Source organism: Ostrinia furnacalis, unplaced genomic scaffold (genome assembly GCF_004193835.3).
Source record: "Ostrinia furnacalis isolate ACB-3 unplaced genomic scaffold, ASM419383v2 OfSCF2566, whole genome shotgun sequence".
Taxonomy (NCBI): Eukaryota; Metazoa; Arthropoda; class Insecta; order Lepidoptera; family Crambidae; genus Ostrinia; species Ostrinia furnacalis.
The window spans coordinates 333449-354385 of NW_021132805.1; the positions used below are offsets into that span (position 1 = coordinate 333449).

Genomic DNA, 20937 nt, shown 5'->3' on the forward strand with positions numbered 1-20937 from the left:
ATAATATTAACTTTAAAAATAAAAATTAACTTCTTTTTGGTGTATAAAATATAGAATTAAATCATCAATCATAGGAAACTAGGCATAGCAAAACTCAAGAAAACAATTGGATATGTTCCATACTTTTGGTAGTAGTGTGTGGGAAATGAAAAAAACTTTTTTTTATATTACTAAAAGTTTAATTAAACATACAATAATGATACACTTATACAAAATACTGTCACTGAAACTAAGCAATTGAGTTTAACACTATTGCTGCTGGCAGTGTGAACTCCTGGAGCAATATAAGGCGGTAAATTAGAGTTATTATAATTTTTGTAGTACCACTCTTTTCCGTCCACCTGCCTTGCTTTGTTTCCTGGATATGTATTATCAGTAAACCGTGTCTTAGCTTCCCTATTTATGACTGGGGAATAGTTGTTACTGGTATGTTCTTGAAGGTCATAATGTGCTGCATGAGGCATGTTAACTTTGGTGACAGTAGCCGGACGTTTGACACTGGCACTTTGGTTTCTCCTGGCCAACTCATCATTACTTGGTACCAAAACTGCAGACAGTGCTGTAGGCTGCGTGTGAGTATTTTCAATATGCTTTTTAACAGGTGGCTTTGATGTTACAGGAGTTGAAGAATAAGATTTTGTGCTAGATTCCAACCAAGCCTGGAGAGACATATCATTGGTTGTGTCTGTAGTTATCAATATTCCCTCCTTTTCAGTTACTTGGGTTATTGTCAAGTTTGATTCCATCAAATTGTATTTGCTAAGGTTTTTATCATCACTCTTCTGTTTTTCTATGTTCTTGGTTCTGTTATATGCTACATGAGTAGTATTGTCGTCGTCGTGATAAGTTTGGAGCTCATGGATTTCGCTTTTCATTTTCTGATGGGTTGTATTTGTGTGAACTATCTTCTTAGGTGCTTCTGTTGTTGATATCACAATAGCTTGCTCCACATTACCTGCTATGGAGTACCCTTCTGTGCCTTGATTGACGACTAAAGTGTGCATATTATTAGATGTATTCATAGGATTTGGTATAGGCTTGAATCCACTATCTGTCGTCGGAAGAACTGGCGAAAATCCTCCCGTTTCGAATTTCGGTGGAGCTGGAGTTTGATAATTCTTATTGGTATGTTGCGTGCTCTTGTTATCGGGCCAGTCCATCTTACGCCCGGTATTCAACAGTTTCCCCATGTTTATAGCCGGTAGAGGCATCCCAAAAAACGTATAACCACTCGTAGGTTGCTTATATGGCGTAGGAACAGGGATGTTCTTTGGGGTAGTGTTTTTGGTCCCTGCATAAAGTGTAGGAATCCCACCACTTTCCTGCGACCTGTTATTTTGCAGTAAATGCAGATCATTGTTGAGGTTTTCAACCAAAGTTTCGTTATATGGATAATCCACATAATCATCGTAAAAGTATTCGGATTCCTCTGGGGCTGGTCTATTGTTAATTTTATTTACGTGATAATTGTTTTTAATTTGGGTCGTGTAGTCTTTAATTTTATCTAGAGTCGAAAAAACTTGCGATGTGGCCAAACTAGGTAACAGAGCTTCGTTTTCATGTGCAATGCAGGACCTTACGTCGTATTCCTGATTTCCTGACACATATTTCTGGCAGTCTTCTCTGGAAAATGGCATTCCCTTAACATAAGTACCATCAGCACATTTGGGTCCTATTGCAGAAGATTCTGATAGCCATGACTTGAGCCACATAAGTTCGCAATTGCACGTTAACGGGTTACCTGAAAATAAATGCATAGTTAATGTATTACATGTTTAGGTCGATTAAATTTATTTTATAGATCGCTGCAGCTGCAGCTCGTCTCCCGTCAACTTACCGTCGATATCCAAGATTGCAATATTGTTTCTTAGTTTCGCCACCGTAGCCTCGCTAACCATGGTTAATTTGTTATAGCGCATAGATAGAATTTTCAGTCTGGGCATAAAGTCAAATGGCTTGCCCCCAATGAAGCAAATGAGATTGTTATCTAAATTCAATTCGACCAACCATTCCATGTGCTGGAATGATGATGCTGTTATTTTGATCAGTTTGTTGAAACTTAAATCTAGCACTTCCAGTGAAGGTAGTTGTCGCAGTCCTGAGTTGTCGATGTTGGTTAGCTGATTGTTACTCAAATTGAGATATTGGACCAAAGGAATATTATCAAAGGCCTTGGGTGAAATGAATTGTAATCTGTTGCCTTGTAAATCAATTATTCGTAACCTTGGAAGGTTCGAAAACACTCCATCAGGTAAATCTACTATGTGATTCCGACCAAAGTAAATTGCCGATAAGTTTGGCAAGTTCACCACAGCTTTAGGGTGGATGACTTCTATATCATTATTTTCCAAGTCAATTGACTCTACATCCCTGAGGTCTTTGAAACTACCAGGGCGAAGTTCCACTATCTTATTGTTTGGCATTCTAATCTCCCTCAAGGTGAGAACATTATTCATAACATTGCCATCAAAATGCTTGATATGGTTATTACTAGCGTCCAATACTTTCAACTTTGACAACATATTTAACGTTGGTGGTAATTCATTCAAATTATTTGAAGATATATTTAGAGTTTCGACATCAAGAGGTCTTTTGAACATATTCGGACTGATACTCTTCAACTTGTTTTTACTAAAATCGACCGTAGATAGTGCTGCATTTTCTTGTATTGCCATAAAATCGAAACTTTCTATTGTATTGCCATGCAAATTGACCTGTTTGAGTCGAGCAAGCTTACTGAAACTTTTCGGATGGATAGTCATAATTTGATTATTGCTAATATCTAGTATTTCTAAGTTGCTCAAGTCGCTGAAAGTGTTGACTTCTATTTGTCTCAAGCCATTGCGTCTCATGTACAAACGACGCAAACTATGCAGAGTTTTCATGCAACCATGGGGTATCTTTTGTATGCCATTACTGGATATATCCAAGGTCCTTAAAGCTGGCAAGTCTAAATCTGGTGATGGTGGTACAGGGAGGCTTGTTATCTGATTCCTTTGTAGATATAATTGTTCTAATCCTCTTGGCAGGCCAGGCACAAATTCCATTAGTTTATTGACACTTACGTCTATTTCATATAGATTACCTAAATTTCTGAAAGTTGCTGGATGTAATGATACTAAAGCATTGCCCGAAATATTAATGTATTCCAATAGTGGCAATTCAATAAATGTTATCGGATCGACAATGGCTATTTGATTGTTGCTCAAATTGATTCGCCTTAGAGCTGGTAAATTATACAACATCTTTGGCTGTAAACGTTGAAAATAATTATAGGACAAATCTAATCCTTTCAGAGCTGGCAAATTCCAAAACGGACCTTCATTCATGTCACTTAAAGAGTTATTACTTAGATGTAGCTCTCTTAGCGCCGGCATCGCAATAAATGCGTCCGTTTGTATGAACTTGATGCTATTTTTATTCAAATGCAATCTTTCTAAACTTGGGTGACCCCTGAGCGCCCCTCTTGGGATTTCTTGAAGTAAGTTATCACTCATATCCAAAAATTTCAGTCGGGGCAGTGCGTCAAGTAGAGATCTAAATTCGGAAATATGCATTATCTGATTCCCAATCAAATAAAGTTCCTCGACCCCACTACCCGATTGTTGCAAAAATGATTCAGGGTGTATTTGTGAAATTCTGTTGTAGTTTAAATCTACAACTCTCAATTTAGGGACTCTGTGAAAAGCTCCATGATGTATGATTTTTATGTTGTTACTTGAAAGCAACAATCTTTCTAGCGCTGGATGATCTACAAATGCACCTTCGTTTAATTTGTCGATTAAATTCTGATTCAGGTCCAAATAGGATAGCAAAGGCAAATCTCTCGTCGCTCTGCCCACCATAGATGCATCAATTATCTTATTGTTGCTAAATGACACTTCACTAAGCGAAGGGAGTAATGACAAAGCCCTCATATGAATGTGATTGACTCCACAGTTTGTTACTTCCAACCTTCTTAATTTTGGTAAATTGTACAATGCATTTTCTTTGATCAGACGAAGATTTATACTACCCTTAATAAACAGTCTTTCCAAATTCGGTAAATTCTCAAAACTATGTTCATTGATTACATTTAAACTTTCCGATTGTATGTTAATGTACTTCAGTGTAGGCATATTACTAATAGCTGGTAACCTTAGAAGGTTTTGTGACTGAATCGTTATTGCTTGTAGATTCTTCAGCATCGTTAAACTTTCAGCTGGAATGCTTTTAAGATCATTTTCTACTATGAATATTTCAACTAAATTCATTTCTTGTGTCTCCAACCATGTAGCTGATAGTCTCTCTACGCCGTTATGTCTCAGCATCAATCTCATAATTTTAACATTTTGAAATATTTTTCCAGGTAAAGATGGAAGGTAGTTGTTTTCAATTATTAGTTCATCTATTGGGTTTCTTACAAAGTCTCCAATATTCTTGACACCCTTTAGGACTTGGGGTAAGTCGCTGTGCGTACACCTGAAAAGTTAAAAATGTTTACATTCAATATTATATTATATAAAGAGAACTGGTTGATAATATTATCTGATTATCTACTAGTTCTCTTTACTATCTACTTACTACTACTTTAGGGACTTAAAATACAAGAAAAAAGAACTATTTTACCATATTTGCACATCCTCGTGCCGATTCGTGCATATGCACGGCAATATAGTCTCTGGCGTGGGGCATATTGCAGTTTCTCCAGAAACTCTTATATATATCACTATAACGAACCATAATATCGTCTTTTGTATTTTGGAATCCATTCCTCTATTTCTTCTTTGAGTATCATTGTAGCATACTGGATGCTGATCCAATCTGCAGCTAATTTCTTATCTGGCGAAGTAACTTTGACGTGTTTAGCCCTGAAATTGAACAAATTAATATCATTATTCTTCACATTTCAATTTTCATAAAGGTAACAGGAAAGCGCTTGATGCAAGTTAATTGCTACCAAACTGAAAGACTTGGAAATCATAGGAAGGCCTAATGTTCAACTGTGGTTGTCCTGTATCTGAAACGTTGATGATGATTTCCATTTTGCCTTTCGTCTTTCATATAAATGAAGTTGTTTCTGTCTAGTCTACTTCTTTAAGAGTAAAGGCATAGCTGGGCACCGTTAATCAAATAGTTAACTTCGTTAATCGTTAAACCGTTAATAAAAAAATTAACTTCGTTAAACGTTAAAACGTTACATTTCACAAGATTTAACGCAAGTTAACGTTAATCGTTAATCCGTTAACACATGATAGTAAAACGAAAAAAATAATTGTATGCAAGGTTCAAATAATTTCGAAAGCTTGTATGGCGCATGGAATTTATTCTTCTTTTTTAGGGTTCCGTAGTCCTGACAAGGAACCCTTATAGTTTCGATATTTCGAGGTTTTGCTTAGAAACTATTGGCACTAGGGTGCTGTAATTTTGTAGAGATATGTATATTAATCACGCCGACAAAACGGTAGAATGAAATATTGAAAAAAAAAATTTTTTTAGGGTACCTCCCCTACATGATTTTTTTTTTCATCTTTGACCCCCATCGTGTGGGGTATTGTTGGATAGGTCTTTTAAAATGGCTAAGGGGTTTAATACTTTTTTTCCATTTAGGGATCTGTGTACAAATTATTAAAGTTTTTAAGTGCCAATTTTTGTTTGAGTAGGGCGTCCCCTCCCCCCCCCCTCTCTAAAAACTAAACTGTTGGCTTGAAAAATCTGGAAAAATTCGTGATAATACTGCTATTAAGATACATCAATTAGTTTGAGAGTAATGGTCATTTAACTCAGTGAATTTTCACTAGTTAAGAAATTTTGTAATACATCTTTGTAACATTATAAAATGCATGAAAAAAAATTAGCGGGGGGTCGCAAAAAATTTTTTTCATACTAGGGGGGTCGCGTCATGAAAAAGGTTGAAAAACACTGCCTTAGAAGAAAATATGAAAAGTGACTGTAGATGAAGTAATTGCTTGCTTCTGAAATATACTGTGGTAACGACGGACCACTTATGGAACCCTACTAGGAAATTATTTGAACCTTGCGTAAGTACAATTATTTTTCGTTTACAACTGCATTTCAGAATAAAAGCTTGTTTTAAAAAAAAATATAATTTACACTTTTTAGTAGTATCTGAATCTCAGAGCCTTGGTTCAATTACAATACAATTTAGCACCAAAGTGCTCGAAAAGACAAATCCAGCAAACCCAAACTCGATAAGTTTCCACCGTTTCGTTTAGGAATTCCTATGGCCATCTCCTGACTCCATCATCAGGACCCTGGACATCATCTAGTACTAAAGTGCTCGAAAAGACAAATCCAACGAACCCAAATTCGATGCGATGCCGCCATTTCATTTAGGAGTTCCTATGGGCACCTCATGACTCCATCATCAGACCAGCTCAATGGTACCATAACATTGCATTGTCATCGTACTTACTACTAGTGGTGACTGAGTTTGTTGCGGCGCTTCTTCTCAGCACTTGCCAAATGTTGGTCTCGAAGCGCTGGTAGGGTAAAAAGATTATGAGACATGTAGAGGCTCCTTAAGAGCAAAATGACGATTTGTAAGAACTATTTATTAGTCCAAACAAATAAAGAAATTTTGACTTTGACTTTGACTTTGACTTACATAAGTATACCAAATTTTCGGCTCAATCGGTTGAGGAAAACTGGTCTTAAATTCAGTTGCAAGAGTTGTCCCACACATACTAACATGTTGCTAACAACATGTTAGTATGACAAGACAACATGATCTGGTTACAAAAACTGTTGTTTTGGGTTCTGGAAGTTCTGAAAGCCCGAACGTACTTGTCAGAACGCGTTTTTCAGCGTGCTTTTGGTAAATAGTAGGTACTGGATTAACGATTAACGGACTTAGGATAATTTAACGGAAGTTAACGAGTCCGTTAACATTTTTTAAAGTTAACTTAAAAGTTAATCCGTTAATAGAAATGTTAACTTCGTTAATTAACGATTAACGGATTAACGAGTTAATGCCCAGCTATGAGTAAAGGCATGGAAAATACTTGGTAGAATAGGGTAGAGACTAGAGTCGTCTTCTTTATGCACGTTTGCATTTATGCACTTATTTTTTCAAAAATTTATCCACTAAACTTAATGTGTGCCTTCAAGTTTATTGAGCCATAATTTCGCAATACCTAGTGGCTAGATGTATTCAACTTTTAATTATCTCCGCTTAGTGCAACAAGCGCTCGGAACTTGAGCTGAATCCGGTGGCGTCAAGGACCCCCTCCTATTGAAAACAATCAAAATGGAAAACAATGGTCTAGCAGAACGGTCCGGTGGTTAAGGTACACTTTCACTTACCTACTCCCCATTGTTCTTATTGGCGATTTATGGTGTTCATGCAATGTCTTTGCGTCATTGTTAAAAACGTTACGCAACATTGAAAATTTTGGGTTTCAGGGATCCCGTAGTAGGTCACAACGGTATTGTTATGGTAGGCTTGGTTATGGTAGAGTAAGTTCGGTTACTACTGGATATCGTAACAATTGGTCCACTTATGGCTCTTTCTTACAGGTCCTGTTATCATTCTAGCTAAGAAGTTTATCAATATGAGCATGCCATTTGTGTGCTCTCAATTTTTACCAAGTTACAAAGATTTCGTAATTTTGTTCAGATGCATTACTTTACATTTTAATTCAAAGCACACAATTAACATTAATGTACGATGGCGTGCGTAACGGTTACAGTAAAATGTTAGTCTTTGACTAAAACTAGAACTGAAATAATATTATCTTTTGTGATGTTCTGAATACTTTGACATGCTTGAAAAGCTCTCGGTACAAGCGTATATCGTTGCACTTATTAGCAAGCCTAGTATGTGTGTAAATAAGTAGAGACTAAAGTTCTTTATTAGCATTGTTAGATTTCTTAATTTGTTTTTTATAGGGTCCAGCTCTTGGATGTCCAAGGTCCAGCTGCATGCCATCCAAGTCTAGTCAAGGTGGTCCAATAATTTATTCAATATCTAGGATCTTAAAACAAGATATAAACTTTTTTCAGATCTTCATAAATCCTCAACCGACTAGTATCATATTTCGACATCAACATAGAGTCTTACGTCTATCGCATCTCTACAACTCTGAAGCCAGTGTAAGAATCATCGCAATCAGCCAACGGGACGGGTGCCATTAGGAACAGTTAGCACACTTATCTCTAACTGTCTCTGATTGTCATCCCGTTCTCTTGCGTATGTAGAGCAAACGTGCGTTGCCGAATCGGCAATAACCACGCATAGCTCCTGCAGCTATTTTATGGTCGTATTACTTAGTATTTAGTTTATAGGGAGGTTCAGTCAGCGTCAAATACACTGGTCAACACAAAAATCGACTCTCCCGCGACAAGCACTTTCAAACGTGCATGCATTCCCACTTCCCACAAATGTTGGCACCATTTGAAAGCCTAGTTCTAAAGTTCATTTTATTAAAGGAAAGGTTTTTACCCCAAAAATGTGTCTGTAGAAGAATCCAGAGTTACTTCTTCAAAAAATAGGTAGTTACGCTTGAGCCAACTTTAATGGCTATAAAAGTGTTAAGTTGGGATTAATCGCTATCCATCTGTTAAAGAGGACACGTGAGATCATTATTTGGTTTTATAACCATAAAAATTGGTCTAATTGATCCCAGAGGTGAGCCCAAAGTTAGGTCTTTTTTCAAGTCACATTTATTGTAGGTGTTATGTTAATCGTTTATTAAGAAATTAAATGTGTTTTTCTTTATGGATATTTATTGTTCTTTCAAATAACACCAATATTGTTGGGGCACCATGATTGTGTCAGTAGAAACGAGTTTTCCTGTAAAACGTAGGTGGGCCGATTTTTGTGATGACCAGTGTAGTTCGTGACACCCAAAGTGGCCAAAAAGTTGTCGACACAACCTTATTCCAATTGTAACAAAGACGAGTTGAGAACTTTTTGGCTACTTTGGGTGTCGCGAACTATTTGACGCTGGCTGTACCTACTTAACATGCGTTTCACAAAATGAGCTTCTTAGCTTCCTACTTTTTTGTGCTCAAGCTACAAAATAACCTTTATGAGTTCAAGGACTTACGCACTAACGCAAATGAATTCAAAATAATTTTGGCGTTTCAAATGTGCACAAAAAATAAGAAGCAACTTGAAGCCATTGCCGAGTAGGTGTGAAATTCTTCACAGGATGTAAAACAGAAACGAAACTATGAAAGTTACGTAAAAAATAACACGACTTGTGCGTGTAAATGATATCTGGACGACATCATTTAAAAATAACATATTTGTCGCAAACCACATCCGTTGTATTTCAGTAATTACACGATAAGTGTAGAGTCAGGGCGTGTAAAGTTAGAAGTTGGGCTCTACATGATTTTTTAGCAATTACTAATTTTCAATTACAGAATTTTAAGACGAGATGAAATTCTCTTCTATGATGAGAGATGAAATAACTTATTTTGGTTTGATCAAAGGGAAATCTTCTGCCTCATTCCGAACGCTATTAGAATGTAACGACCTACTGCTCTGGAGTAGTTGGCCGTGCATAATACAGCATAATCATGTTCTTTCAAGTAAGTAATGGAGAAAATCTCTTCTGTGTGTGTCATGTCAAGCCAAGAAAGCTGGGCCAATGCACTGGTGCACGATACTGATGTTTATCTTGCAAATATACTGGTGGTTTCTACATAATGTTGTATGTTATGTTTCATTAACATTATTTCATAGGATAATAGTGTATTACCACTTGATATTTAGTCTCTAGTTTCTACTTGCTCCTGCCTGCTCCAGGAGAATCAGAGACTATGATTATATTCTTGCCTTATTTAAAACTATTTCTTTAAAAAAAATAACTCGTAAATGGGAATCTACAGAAAATTAGTTTGCTCGTATCAGCTCGTGAAAACCAGTCAAATTCCGCAATGCTACAGACATAACAAGTTACATAAAAATATGTGAATAATTTTATTGTTTGTAACAATCTTAGAGGGTCCAACGTAAATGAACGTAACTAACTTTTTGTAACTTTTAAATATTTCAACTCATCAACTGCACCATGCTTAGTCTGCCTAATGAAAGGTGACTCTAGAAAAGAGCGCCAATATAAAAAAAAATCAGATGTATAGTAATAAGTACGCTGAATTTGACGCAAAATCAACTTACTACCACCTACCCACATTTATCCACCTTTCATTAGCCAGGCCAGGCTCTAGATCTAAACTCCAGGTCAAATCTGCATTTGAATTGTTTAATACACAAATCCATACCACCTTTTAGAAGTCAATCCAGCACTTGAAACTCTTAACAAAGATGATAAACTCGATAGAACTGCAACTTCAATGGTCAGACCAAACCAATCGTAAAATAACACTCCAAAAACAATCCTAGGAGAAGCGTGGCTCGTGCAAGCCAAACACAGACTGGGACCCTTCGTAGATTTCGCATGTAAACACCAGACTTTCGGTTCACAGCTCGATGCGCACCAAGTAACTTATCTTTCACCATTGTGGCGCGTGCCGCCGTACGTAACTACCTGCCGAGTTAAAAGCGCAGATATGCGAGTCAATTTAAAAGTCAAACCCCTTATATTTTCTGCCTAATCTTTATTAACTTTCTTTTTCATATCTGTCGTTTCTCTCTTGGCAAAGCTGTCGTCATCGTGGTCAAGTTAAGGCGTCCACGTCGATGGTCTTTACCACAGAACCAGTAGCGGCGTAAGGGGGGGGCGGTGGGGGTGGTCCAGATCAGTACTCACGGGCTCATCTGCATGGTATTGTCTTTCAATCTTCGAATCGGTAGGTAACCCCAAAATCCTGGGGGGTACCAGGGGGTGCCTTAGGACTTATGACGGGGGGGGGGGGGGGACCGCCCCGGGTGCCAACCCATGTTACGCCGCCACTGCACAGAACATAGATATTGTAGTCTCTACCATGGCCTGCCTACAGCTCTCTCAGTCTACACGATCTTCTCCGCTACCTGTCTATTCCTGTTGGCAGACTGCCTGGTGCAGGCAGATACGCATGCATGCAGTTTCCCACTGAGGATTTCACAGTCAATCTAGCGCATAGGTGACCTGCGGCGCTATCTATCTGGTTCCCTCAATTTTTTTGCTTTACGACCTAGTCCCTCTACTCTACAGGGTTGTCAACTTGTCATCCCGGCTTACAAAGTATTGTAAAGTAGTATTATTGACTTTAATTAAGGCTTGGGAGTTGGGAGTGCGAAACTTTATCGCCATATTTTGTATTTTGTCATGTCATGTAATTTTACAACTTGAACATACATCTGAACAATATTACTTAACCTTGTTAAAAAGGTGTTACTTTCATGAGATGTTAGGGAATGTTAAAATATTTATTTAGAATGTTAGACTTCATACTTCAACCAATTACCACATTTAGCACGGTATGGTATGAGGGGACTAGGTGGGGACTATACATGCCAATAAGAAAAATGACGATTTTGAGACTGTCTTGTCTCTTCTGCCAACTTAGGTCTTCTCAACAGTAGTTTTATAACTTTAAACGATTTGTCGCTTCTACAAAAGTTTCTTTGATTCTTTATTGCAAAATAACGAACGCGGTGACTTATCGCGATTAAATCTTTCAATGTGGTAATGCGGAAGGGTGTTTGCTTGGACAATGAAATTGTCATGATGGCTTTATCATTCTAATTATTATTGTCCATTCTATTTGCAGAAAAAGAAATACTGCTGTAATTTATTAAAGTGTACAAATGAAAGGGGTTGATTCTACTACTTACTATATAGTTCAACAACTTTGCCCAGGCCCCAGATAAACAATATTTGCCTGAGACTTATCTTCCTATACATAATGTATTTAAACTCTCGGAACTGGCCCGCAGTTAAGTAAGTAGGTACCTACCTACATAGATACATAGTTCTCCTATCTAGTATTTTATCATCTTTATAAGTAGATCCATTTTTATGTCACTTGTTTGGTAGGTTTGATAAATAGGTATCGTCTAAATATCAGGGGGCTATTAAATTCGTCAATTCATTATTCTAGTATTATTAGTTTAACCGTCTAGACAGATCTTTGCCATTTTTAAAATTTGAGGAACCAGTTCGATGTGTATTTTTAGTGTTATTTATTCGTACAGTCAATGTCGTTAATACCTTAGAATACTATTAAACGTCTTCACCATTAAATCTTGACTACGCGTCTCGGTGAACACAAAGCTTAAGCTTGACTAGTTAACTAGTCGTTAAATTGAATCTGTTATGAACGAAACACTCTTTATTTCTTATAAAAACCACCATCACCATTATCAGCCTAACATGACACCACTGGACCTAGGCCTCCTCCAAAAATATCAATTTTCAAATCCCACAAATCCGTTGTTTCTTCAATATTGCTATCATCTACAGCTACACAGTCATATTAACATTTATTAGTTTCGTTTACGACTTTAGTGCTTGATTTTACTTCGCTTAGATACTTACTAGAAGGTATTTACAGACCGTTGGGATTGTTTCTAGCTCACCTTGATATTAAATTTTCTTACAAACAACTGCTATTTTTCTTTTTACTAGTGCATTATTTAGTTTAAAACGTCCCAGTTCACCCATTAATGAACGATCATAATAAATATGATTTTCATTCACATTAGGTAAGTACTTACGTCATAATTTTGTTTTTATGATTTACCATGCATTTGCATATTATATAATATTTAATTAGTGTGTCTGAATTTGCTTGGGGTTTTTACAATTTCCAACATTGATTGATAGAGACTGCTCGTCAGAAATTAGAGCAAGTGTTTGAACAAATTTTTGGTTAAAGAAACCATGACCATGAGTCCATGACCATAACTTGCTAATAAACATGATCGTTACTTGCCGCTTAATATGCAAATAGGAGATGATACTAAAATGTCTCGTCGACAAGGCAGTCTGTCTCTACTCTAGGTCTACATTTGTTAAGAATTAATAATATTGATAAATATTTTTGTTTGAAAATTAGGAGGGCTCTACATTGACGGAATACGCTATTTATCCATACTCTCCAGTTTTTCGTGACATAACATACTTAAGTATAAGTAGTTACATCTCTTTCTATTCTGTGTTCGATTGCGTCAACAACCGCACAAGCATAAAAGCCTGATGCTTCTGCCGGTGTACCATCTCGGGCTAAAAACACTGCCAAATTAAGGGACACGCCTCAGAGCAAGTACCTGCGCTGTTTATCTGTGCTTTATAAACACCGATGCCCAAGGTCTATGAAACCAGTTTGCCGCATATTACGTCACCGATTTTCCGCGAATTATGTTCAATGTCATGCACGCGGATTTTTACATAACGAAAGACACACCCACCGAAATCTACCACGTCGGTTGCCAGGTTTGTATTCATCAGGCGATTTCTTGTTTACGTTGATCGCTTACGCGACCAGTTTTTGCTTTTAACACCTATACCCCTTTACCAACCAGTCACTATTTGCCTCACACGTAGAGTAATCGTGCGCCCGCGCAGGCCCTACACGATGCTATTGAGAAACCTGTACAGAAATGCAGTTAGGTGTAACATTAGATTTTATTCTGGACATTCAGTTTATAACAAGCCCCCGAAAATACTTATAACTGGTGAGTTTTCATTTATTGTTCAAACGACGCTTGAAGAAAATTTAAAGTTGCGGAAAGTGGAAATTATGAACACGTGGAAGTTAATTTAACATTCAATTAATTTCTTACAAACTTAAAAATCTAATAAACACGACTTGTTTGGGATACTTAGCTAAAAATATTATTTCATTAAGTAATTGGTAGGTCCTACTTGGGTCATAGAAGTAGGTAAAATACCTACTTCATTTTATGTAACTAGGTAGAGTTCTTGGCCCCATTATACAAGGAAAATTTTACATCAAATTGTAGGTAACATTACTATTATTTTTATAATAGTTACTAATATGAATAAATTATAAGTATATTTTTACGTGAATCGAATTACCTACGATCGGACGTCTTGGTCCGTCACTCATGCCTACCAAAGTATTTTTTATCCACAACGAGGAAGCTCATTTTTATAAGGCATAATTTAGCCAGGCCAATTTATTATAGAGTCAATTCTAAGCTGCTCGGTCTTTTGAATCTACCCTAAAGTTCGTAAAAGAACCGCGTGGTTGCCCGTCTTTAGTGATAATAGAAAAACTGGCTCTACAAGAGCACAATAATACCTATTAATTCGGTATTCATTTTCAATTCGATGTTTTTTCACATTTGCATTGGAAATTAGCTTCGCGCAAATACCTACTTACCCACTTACTTAGTTACTAAGGTAAAATGTTAGAGACTTACATTTTAATAGGTCAACGTAGCTAGCATTTATTTATTTAAAGGTCAACATAGAGCGTAACCTCATTCAATCTTCCATAGGTAGGAATCGCATTACATTTCAGTTTCAGAGATTAGAATAGAAACCTTTTCATATAAATACCCATACAGGGTGTGCAGATAGACAGAACAACCCTTAGGCAAGTTATCAATGAATGCAACGTAACTTTGTGACTATCCTCTTTGAATATTCTGTACATCACTCCTAATAGGACTTACTTATCGCCTAAATGTATATGAATGATGCATACATTTACTTAGTAAGTTTTACCTATAAGTATGATACTTTTGTATTTTTCAATAAAAAAGAGGGCTTTAGCCTCAGTTTGGGTTCGATAAACACACTTGTGCCTACTTGAACCTAAGCCCCGAGGTCCAAACAGAACCGGTTTCCTCAATATGAGTGTAATGAACTGCATTATGGAACACTTAAAACTTTTGGAACTGACAAAAAACAACGTGACACAAATGTATGTCGATATCACGATGATGACAAAAAATAAGCCCATGAATATTTATTGATGTGCAAACTAGCTACTATTTCAATAAACAAATAGACGGGATTTACCCACAATTTATTTCGCGCACTACGTCGTTCTAGTTGCTCTATTCAAAACATGTTTACAAGTTCTGTACGAAAACCTATTATGTTACTACGTACCTAACACGGATGAGAAAAGCGCGTAGTAGGAAGCAAAGTAGGTACAGTCATCAACACATCAAGCTGCACTGGGATATCTTCATCAGTCGGCCGTTTGATGTAGTGGTTCGGAAACGGACTACTATGCCGAGAGGTCCCGGGTTCGATTCTCGGCCGGGCAGAAATTGAGATTATGAATTTTAATTTCTGTGACGGGTCTGGGTGTATGTATAATATGTATGTATTTACAAAAAAAAAGTATTTAAGTATGTTTATGTCCGTTGTCTAGTACCCATAGTACAAGCTTTGCTTAGTTTGGGACTAGAAGCGTAGTGTAAAATGTCCAAGGATATTTTATTTATTTATCTTATCTATGTTACTTAGAATGGGTGCTGTTAATCTCTAAAGTAGTTCTTTACTTAAAATGTAGAGTCTGGTGTAGTGACGACTGTACCTAATCAGATGCATTTTACTTATCTCAAGTATTGTTATGCACACGTTTGCACACGTGGAGTGTATTGATTGTTTGTTAGTATATCCAACTGCATAGTGTGCATTTACCTCATAAAACAAATCACTGTCACAGCGACATCTTGTACGGGCCAAGGAGGCAAGGACCTTTCGCTGCAAAAGTTAACAAAAAAGCCAGACTCACATAATCAGATTCTCCTGTTTGATAAACTTCTTGATTGGAAATGCAACATTCAATGAGTTATCCCAGTTCTGGCATCATTACCTCCCTTTAACCAACTTATTAGACGCGTACCAAGCTTATCTTGTAATAACTATAGCTAATGTACAAAATAATTTATATGTTTCAGGAGGACTAGGTCAACTCGGAGTCGAGTGCGCGAAGTACCTCCGCCACAAATATGGCAGAGAAAACGTCCTACTGTCAGACATCATCAAGCCATCACAGGAAATCGTCAACGACGGACCTTACCTTTTCGTAGACATTCTAGACTTTAAGGGCCTCCAGAAAATAGTAGTAGACCACAGGGTGGACTGGCTGATCCATTTCTCAGCTCTTTTGAGTGCCATAGGAGAACAGAATGTTCCTTTAGCTGTACGAGTGAATATAGAAGGAATGCATAACGTAATAGAGCTAGCGAAACAGTATAAACTAAGGGTGTTTGTTCCTAGTACGATTGGAGCCTTCGGACCAGATTCCCCTAGGAATCCCACGCCAAACATTACTATACAAAGACCTAGAACAATTTATGGTGTGTCGAAAGTGCACGCTGAACTATTAGGAGAATATTATTATTACAAATTTGGATTGGACTTCCGTTGCTTGAGGTTCCCAGGAGTAATTTCAAGCGACCCTCCTGGTGGAGGGACAACAGGTCAGTGACTTATGTTTGTGCCCTTCCTGAGAAGAGCGATGCTTGTTGCAGCCTTTTGAAGCCTCTTTATTGTAAAACATTTTGATGAAATCCATTTACCACTGACTTAGGTTATTTTTAACGCCGATCCTCTAATTTCAGACTACGCCATCGCAATTTTCCACGACATGCTGCGCAAAGGACAGTACCAATGCTACCTGAAACCAGACACGCGGCTGCCCATGATGCACGTCAAAGACGCGCTTCGTGCCCTCTCAGAGTACCTGGAGGTTCCCAACGAGAGACTGACCAGGCGGGTCTACAACGTTACCTCTATGAGCTTCACTCCCGAAGAACTTGTGGAGGCCATGGCGAAGTACATGCCAGAAATGAAAATCACATACCAACCTGATAGTAGGCAAGAAATTGGTAAGTGTTTATTAAATTTTATCTGCATTGTTGTCGAACAGTTATTAATTTATTTATCAGAGAATAAATTTTATAATTATATATTAATTTAAAATGACTTAAAAACTAAAATGTAAAAATTACTAATGATAAAAACTATTTACAAAATAAAAAATACTTCACCCCCAGCGCCGCAGTCAGGAATGGTGCCCAAAAGGCTGGCAGCATTGCCACGTTGAATGGCCAGGCTTATCATCTGACCAAAATAGCTTGTTTATTATATTTTTTGTTCTTCACCTACTGCGTTTTAAAATATGTAAACAGTGTAGAGCTCTCTTGCACAACATAACAACCATTCAATAATATTTTGCAAGTTTTTTTGATAGTTACTACGTATCAGAATTAAGTTTCCGCATTCTTTAAAGCCATGATTTTCCAAGTTAGTAGTTATATTTTTTGCGTGCAACTTTTTACGCCGCACAAATATTGACAAAAACTAATGGCATCATAGCACAATGATCTCGAAGGAACGTGATTGTTGAATCTAAGTATCTTCTTATGCTATTAAGTAGATAGACAGAGACTGCCAAGCACACATTTAGGTGTTAGTAGGCCTACTTTGGTCTGCTCAAAAAATGTGCATAGGCACACCTCTTTGACTATGTATATCGTACCGTTTTCGTCTTATTGTAGGTAATTCGGGTACGAGGATCATGTAGGAATAAGTATCTACTTCCGAGATATAAAAAACAATGTTTATCGATATCGGTTACTTACCTAGTTTGGTCTGAATAAATTAAGTTGACAAATTAATCTCTACATAATTACAAATATCAGAAATTGTAAAGAGAAAGGTGTGTAGCTTCCTAAAAATGTTTTGGAAAATGAACATAAATAAGCATGGCACAAAAGTATGAAGTAAAAGTATTAATAAACGTTATCTAGGTCACGGCAACTTCATGCGACTCCTTATCGGGCGACTAAATTGCAATTTGCAGCACGTGCAACTCCTTCAAGTCGAGTTTGTTATAATTTAATAACTAATGGTAACAACTACATAATATGAGGTAAAAAGAGCCTGTATACCTTGACCAATTGAAAACCTTGTTGTGACAATAAGTTAATAAGCTCCGTGTGTGAGATATTTCTCACTTCGTCGACACATCGACTAACATCGCTCTATCTATGTATGGACTCTAGGTACTAATCTGTGTCATTAATAAGCATTCTAGTTCGATTCAGAATATTGATCAATGACGCTAGTTAGGCATACTCTACTTAGAGCCAGAAAGCGAGAGTGCATCGACTCGGATGTACGACGGGTCGACGAGTCATTGGCCTACAAAATAGGCACCGTATGCTCTTACCACTCTGACTTTATTTGCTTGACTCTGCACTGCGCCGTCTGCATACCTACACCCTATTTTTTTTTAAGATTATCTACTAGTAATTTGTTATTGCACAAATTACTAATAGTCCCGTTAGCCCCTGGTACTCAGCTAAATATGCTTGTCACGACACGAGTGAGCTCACCACAATAGTCGAGCGGCGGCGGGGACCGAACCCGCGTTCCCCGGATCACGAGTCGGCCAGTCCGACCCCTTCACCGTTCGGCTATCGTGGCTTCTGTAGTTATTTGATGTTATCTAAATAAAAGAAGTTTGGCAAATAAATATTAAACTTGAACTGCCTCTTTTCAGCGGACTCCTGGCCCCAAGTGTTCGACGACAGCGAAGCCCGACGCGATTGGAACTGGAAGCCCGACGTGGACCTGGATCAGCTAGTCCAGCTCATGGTGAAAGAAGTCAAAGAGAAGATAGTAGCGAACGGGTTCTAGATTTAATTGATAATCCAGAGGGCGCCCAGCGCTACTTTAGAGCGGGATACAAAGTCACATGGATGGGTGAATAATTTTTCAAGGCATAGCTTGTGATTTGAATTGAAAGGAACGATACAGACCTAGTTTCAGAATGAGATTATACTTAGATGCGACGCAAATCCACGCAGCGCTGGGCAGAGCAGACATAGATTTATGCCAAACAAGTTCTAATGCTATGGGCATACGGTGCTTAAGTGTTCAAACGCCGACAATGTAATTTAACCGAGTAATAATAGAATCGTCATGCTATGATATGCTGCGTCATTTGAATCTCAGCAATCAGCATCAACCTTAGATTGGCCTAGAATTTTGTAAATTGTAGTGTCAGTTTCAAAGCGCCGTATTGAAATTCTCCCACACCTGTCCAGCTGTGAGCTGTAAGCTTTAAAATCATACATAGGTAGTTACTCGTCTTTATTCTTTGTATAAAAAAATGCAGTCACCACACCAGCTATTTCGTTATGATGCAAGTGGTTCCACGCGCGCTCATTGCGAGATTGCGATCAACGCAGCGGAACGGCCTAATCTAGGAACATTTTGTTTGTACCCTTACACAATTTCGTAATGTAGGTATTTAGTTAGGGTATCATTAGGTTATAAATTATTTGTAATTTAATTATAATTTGGCAATATAAGGACAGTAGTAACGAGATTACCTACCTCGAGATTATTTTTTTTGCATTCCAAAAAAGTGTAATAATAATTTTCTGTGTTGCTACTTTGTACCTAATGTTAAAAATAAAACCAATTTTTAACTGAATCAATTCCTTTATTTGAACATCCACAAACCAAAATAAACTTTGCCTTAACCTAAGTTATGAAAATAATTAGCGCCGTCCTGACGGCAAAATGGCAACAGTGCGACTCGTATCGATTATTATTACGATTTTAAAAGCAAATGAATACGATGGAAAGAGATATGATATTGAGTAGGTACTACGACTTAAAGATATATTCACATTACGGTGCATGGATGCACATAAGTAGGAGGTATAGAAATCCTCGTGTTTACACCGGCTCATACAGCGGGCGTAGCGTGAGTTTACATCAAACGCATTTGACATCGATTGCGTTAAAAATATGTATGAAAATTTCTTTTAGTTCTTGAAGGTTTCCGCTAGGGACGCTGTACAATCCGTCATACATTTAATGTCACTTTTTACGCAGTCACTAGTGAAGACGTTCGATGTAAGTAAACTCACACTAAGCCCTCAGTACTATCTGGCTCTTTGCACTTTTTACGAACGAGTAATTTGTTTATTAATAAGGCATTCTCCATAATGACCGGTTGGTTGCGACCTGCCTTCATTGGAGGAGGCCTATGTTAAGCAGTGGACGTCCTATGACTAAATGATGATGAAGGCATTCCCCGTTTCTTTGTGAACATACCTTTATGTCCTGAGAAATGCATAAAAGCATAATTGGATAGTTGACACCATTAATCTAAAAACGAATCAGTGCTTTATAAGTAAATTTTTTTAACTAGTAAATGGGGTCTAGCGTATTTGCGTTCGCTAGTTGGCGCCAGTGGCGATAAATAAGGTACTAGTGGCGCCAGCTCAGTGAGTGCAAATGCGATAGTTCTTCAACCGCAATCACCAGTTGGATCTAAAGTCATGTCAAGTGATGAGCTTAAACAAAACACGGAAGGTAACATCACGGTAGACAGACTGGTGGTGTCAATTATCTCAATTAAATTGATTATTTTAACATATTTACGTATCACAGTGATTTACTCCTATGGTTCAGAAGCGATTGTCTTGTATATTCTATTCATTTGCGTTTTGCTGATACTTTGCACCCACAGTTACCATACATCACATAAAATAATAATGTTGCATAAAGTATTATTTTATAATTATTACAATGGCTTTGTATTCTAAAATTAATATACGACAACATTTAAAATACACTGACTTTAACTCGACCGTAATAAACACCCAATATGAAAACATTGTAAGTTAACGTTTGTACAACTTTTAGCAGACAAGTCTAGTCATCAAGTTGTAAAAACGTGTAACTGTAGTTACAATGTTATTCATATTTGGTGTAACAGTCACCTAAATAAATTAATAATAAATTGTTAGTCGCATTAATATGACGTGATGAAAATTTATTATGAAAGAATAACTAAAAATAAGCCTACGATATAGTAAAAAATACGGAGCCTACAGTACCAGGCAATAAATAATTTACAGCTTCTAGACTCCAAGCTTCACTTTCACACCTCGAAGTTTAGATCTTGAAATGACAGTTAACAACGACGAGCAAATTATTAAGTTTACTTTTTCATTGAAATTTAAACCTTAGTATGGGGGAATAAATTACTACGCAGAATTTTGTCCAATGACCTCAAGCTACCCATCCT

The 20937-nt window shown here is 37.3% G+C and overlaps 2 protein-coding genes across 2 annotated transcripts; one reads left to right on the forward strand and one right to left on the reverse strand.

The window, feature by feature from the left end:
- Window positions 1–182: 182 nt before the first annotated feature.
- On the reverse strand, window positions 183–10577 carry atk (artichoke). Its single transcript, XM_028308871.1, has 4 exons — window positions 10237–10577; window positions 4609–4850; window positions 1838–4461; window positions 183–1741 (listed from the first exon to the last, which is right to left on the reverse strand). The coding sequence occupies exons 2-4, from the start codon at window positions 4749–4751 to the stop codon at window positions 183–185; spliced, it is 4326 nt and encodes a 1441-aa protein (XP_028164672.1). The 5' UTR covers window positions 4752–4850; window positions 10237–10577.
- A 2809-nt stretch (window positions 10578–13386) lies between these two features.
- On the forward strand, window positions 13387–20721 carry Tdh (L-threonine dehydrogenase). The gene is made up of 4 exons (XM_028308896.1): window positions 13387–13570; window positions 15779–16303; window positions 16445–16711; window positions 18391–20721. The coding sequence occupies exons 1-4, from the start codon at window positions 13471–13473 to the stop codon at window positions 18525–18527; spliced, it is 1029 nt and encodes a 342-aa protein (XP_028164697.1). The 5' UTR covers window positions 13387–13470; the 3' UTR covers window positions 18528–20721.
- Window positions 20722–20937: the final 216 nt, after the last annotated feature.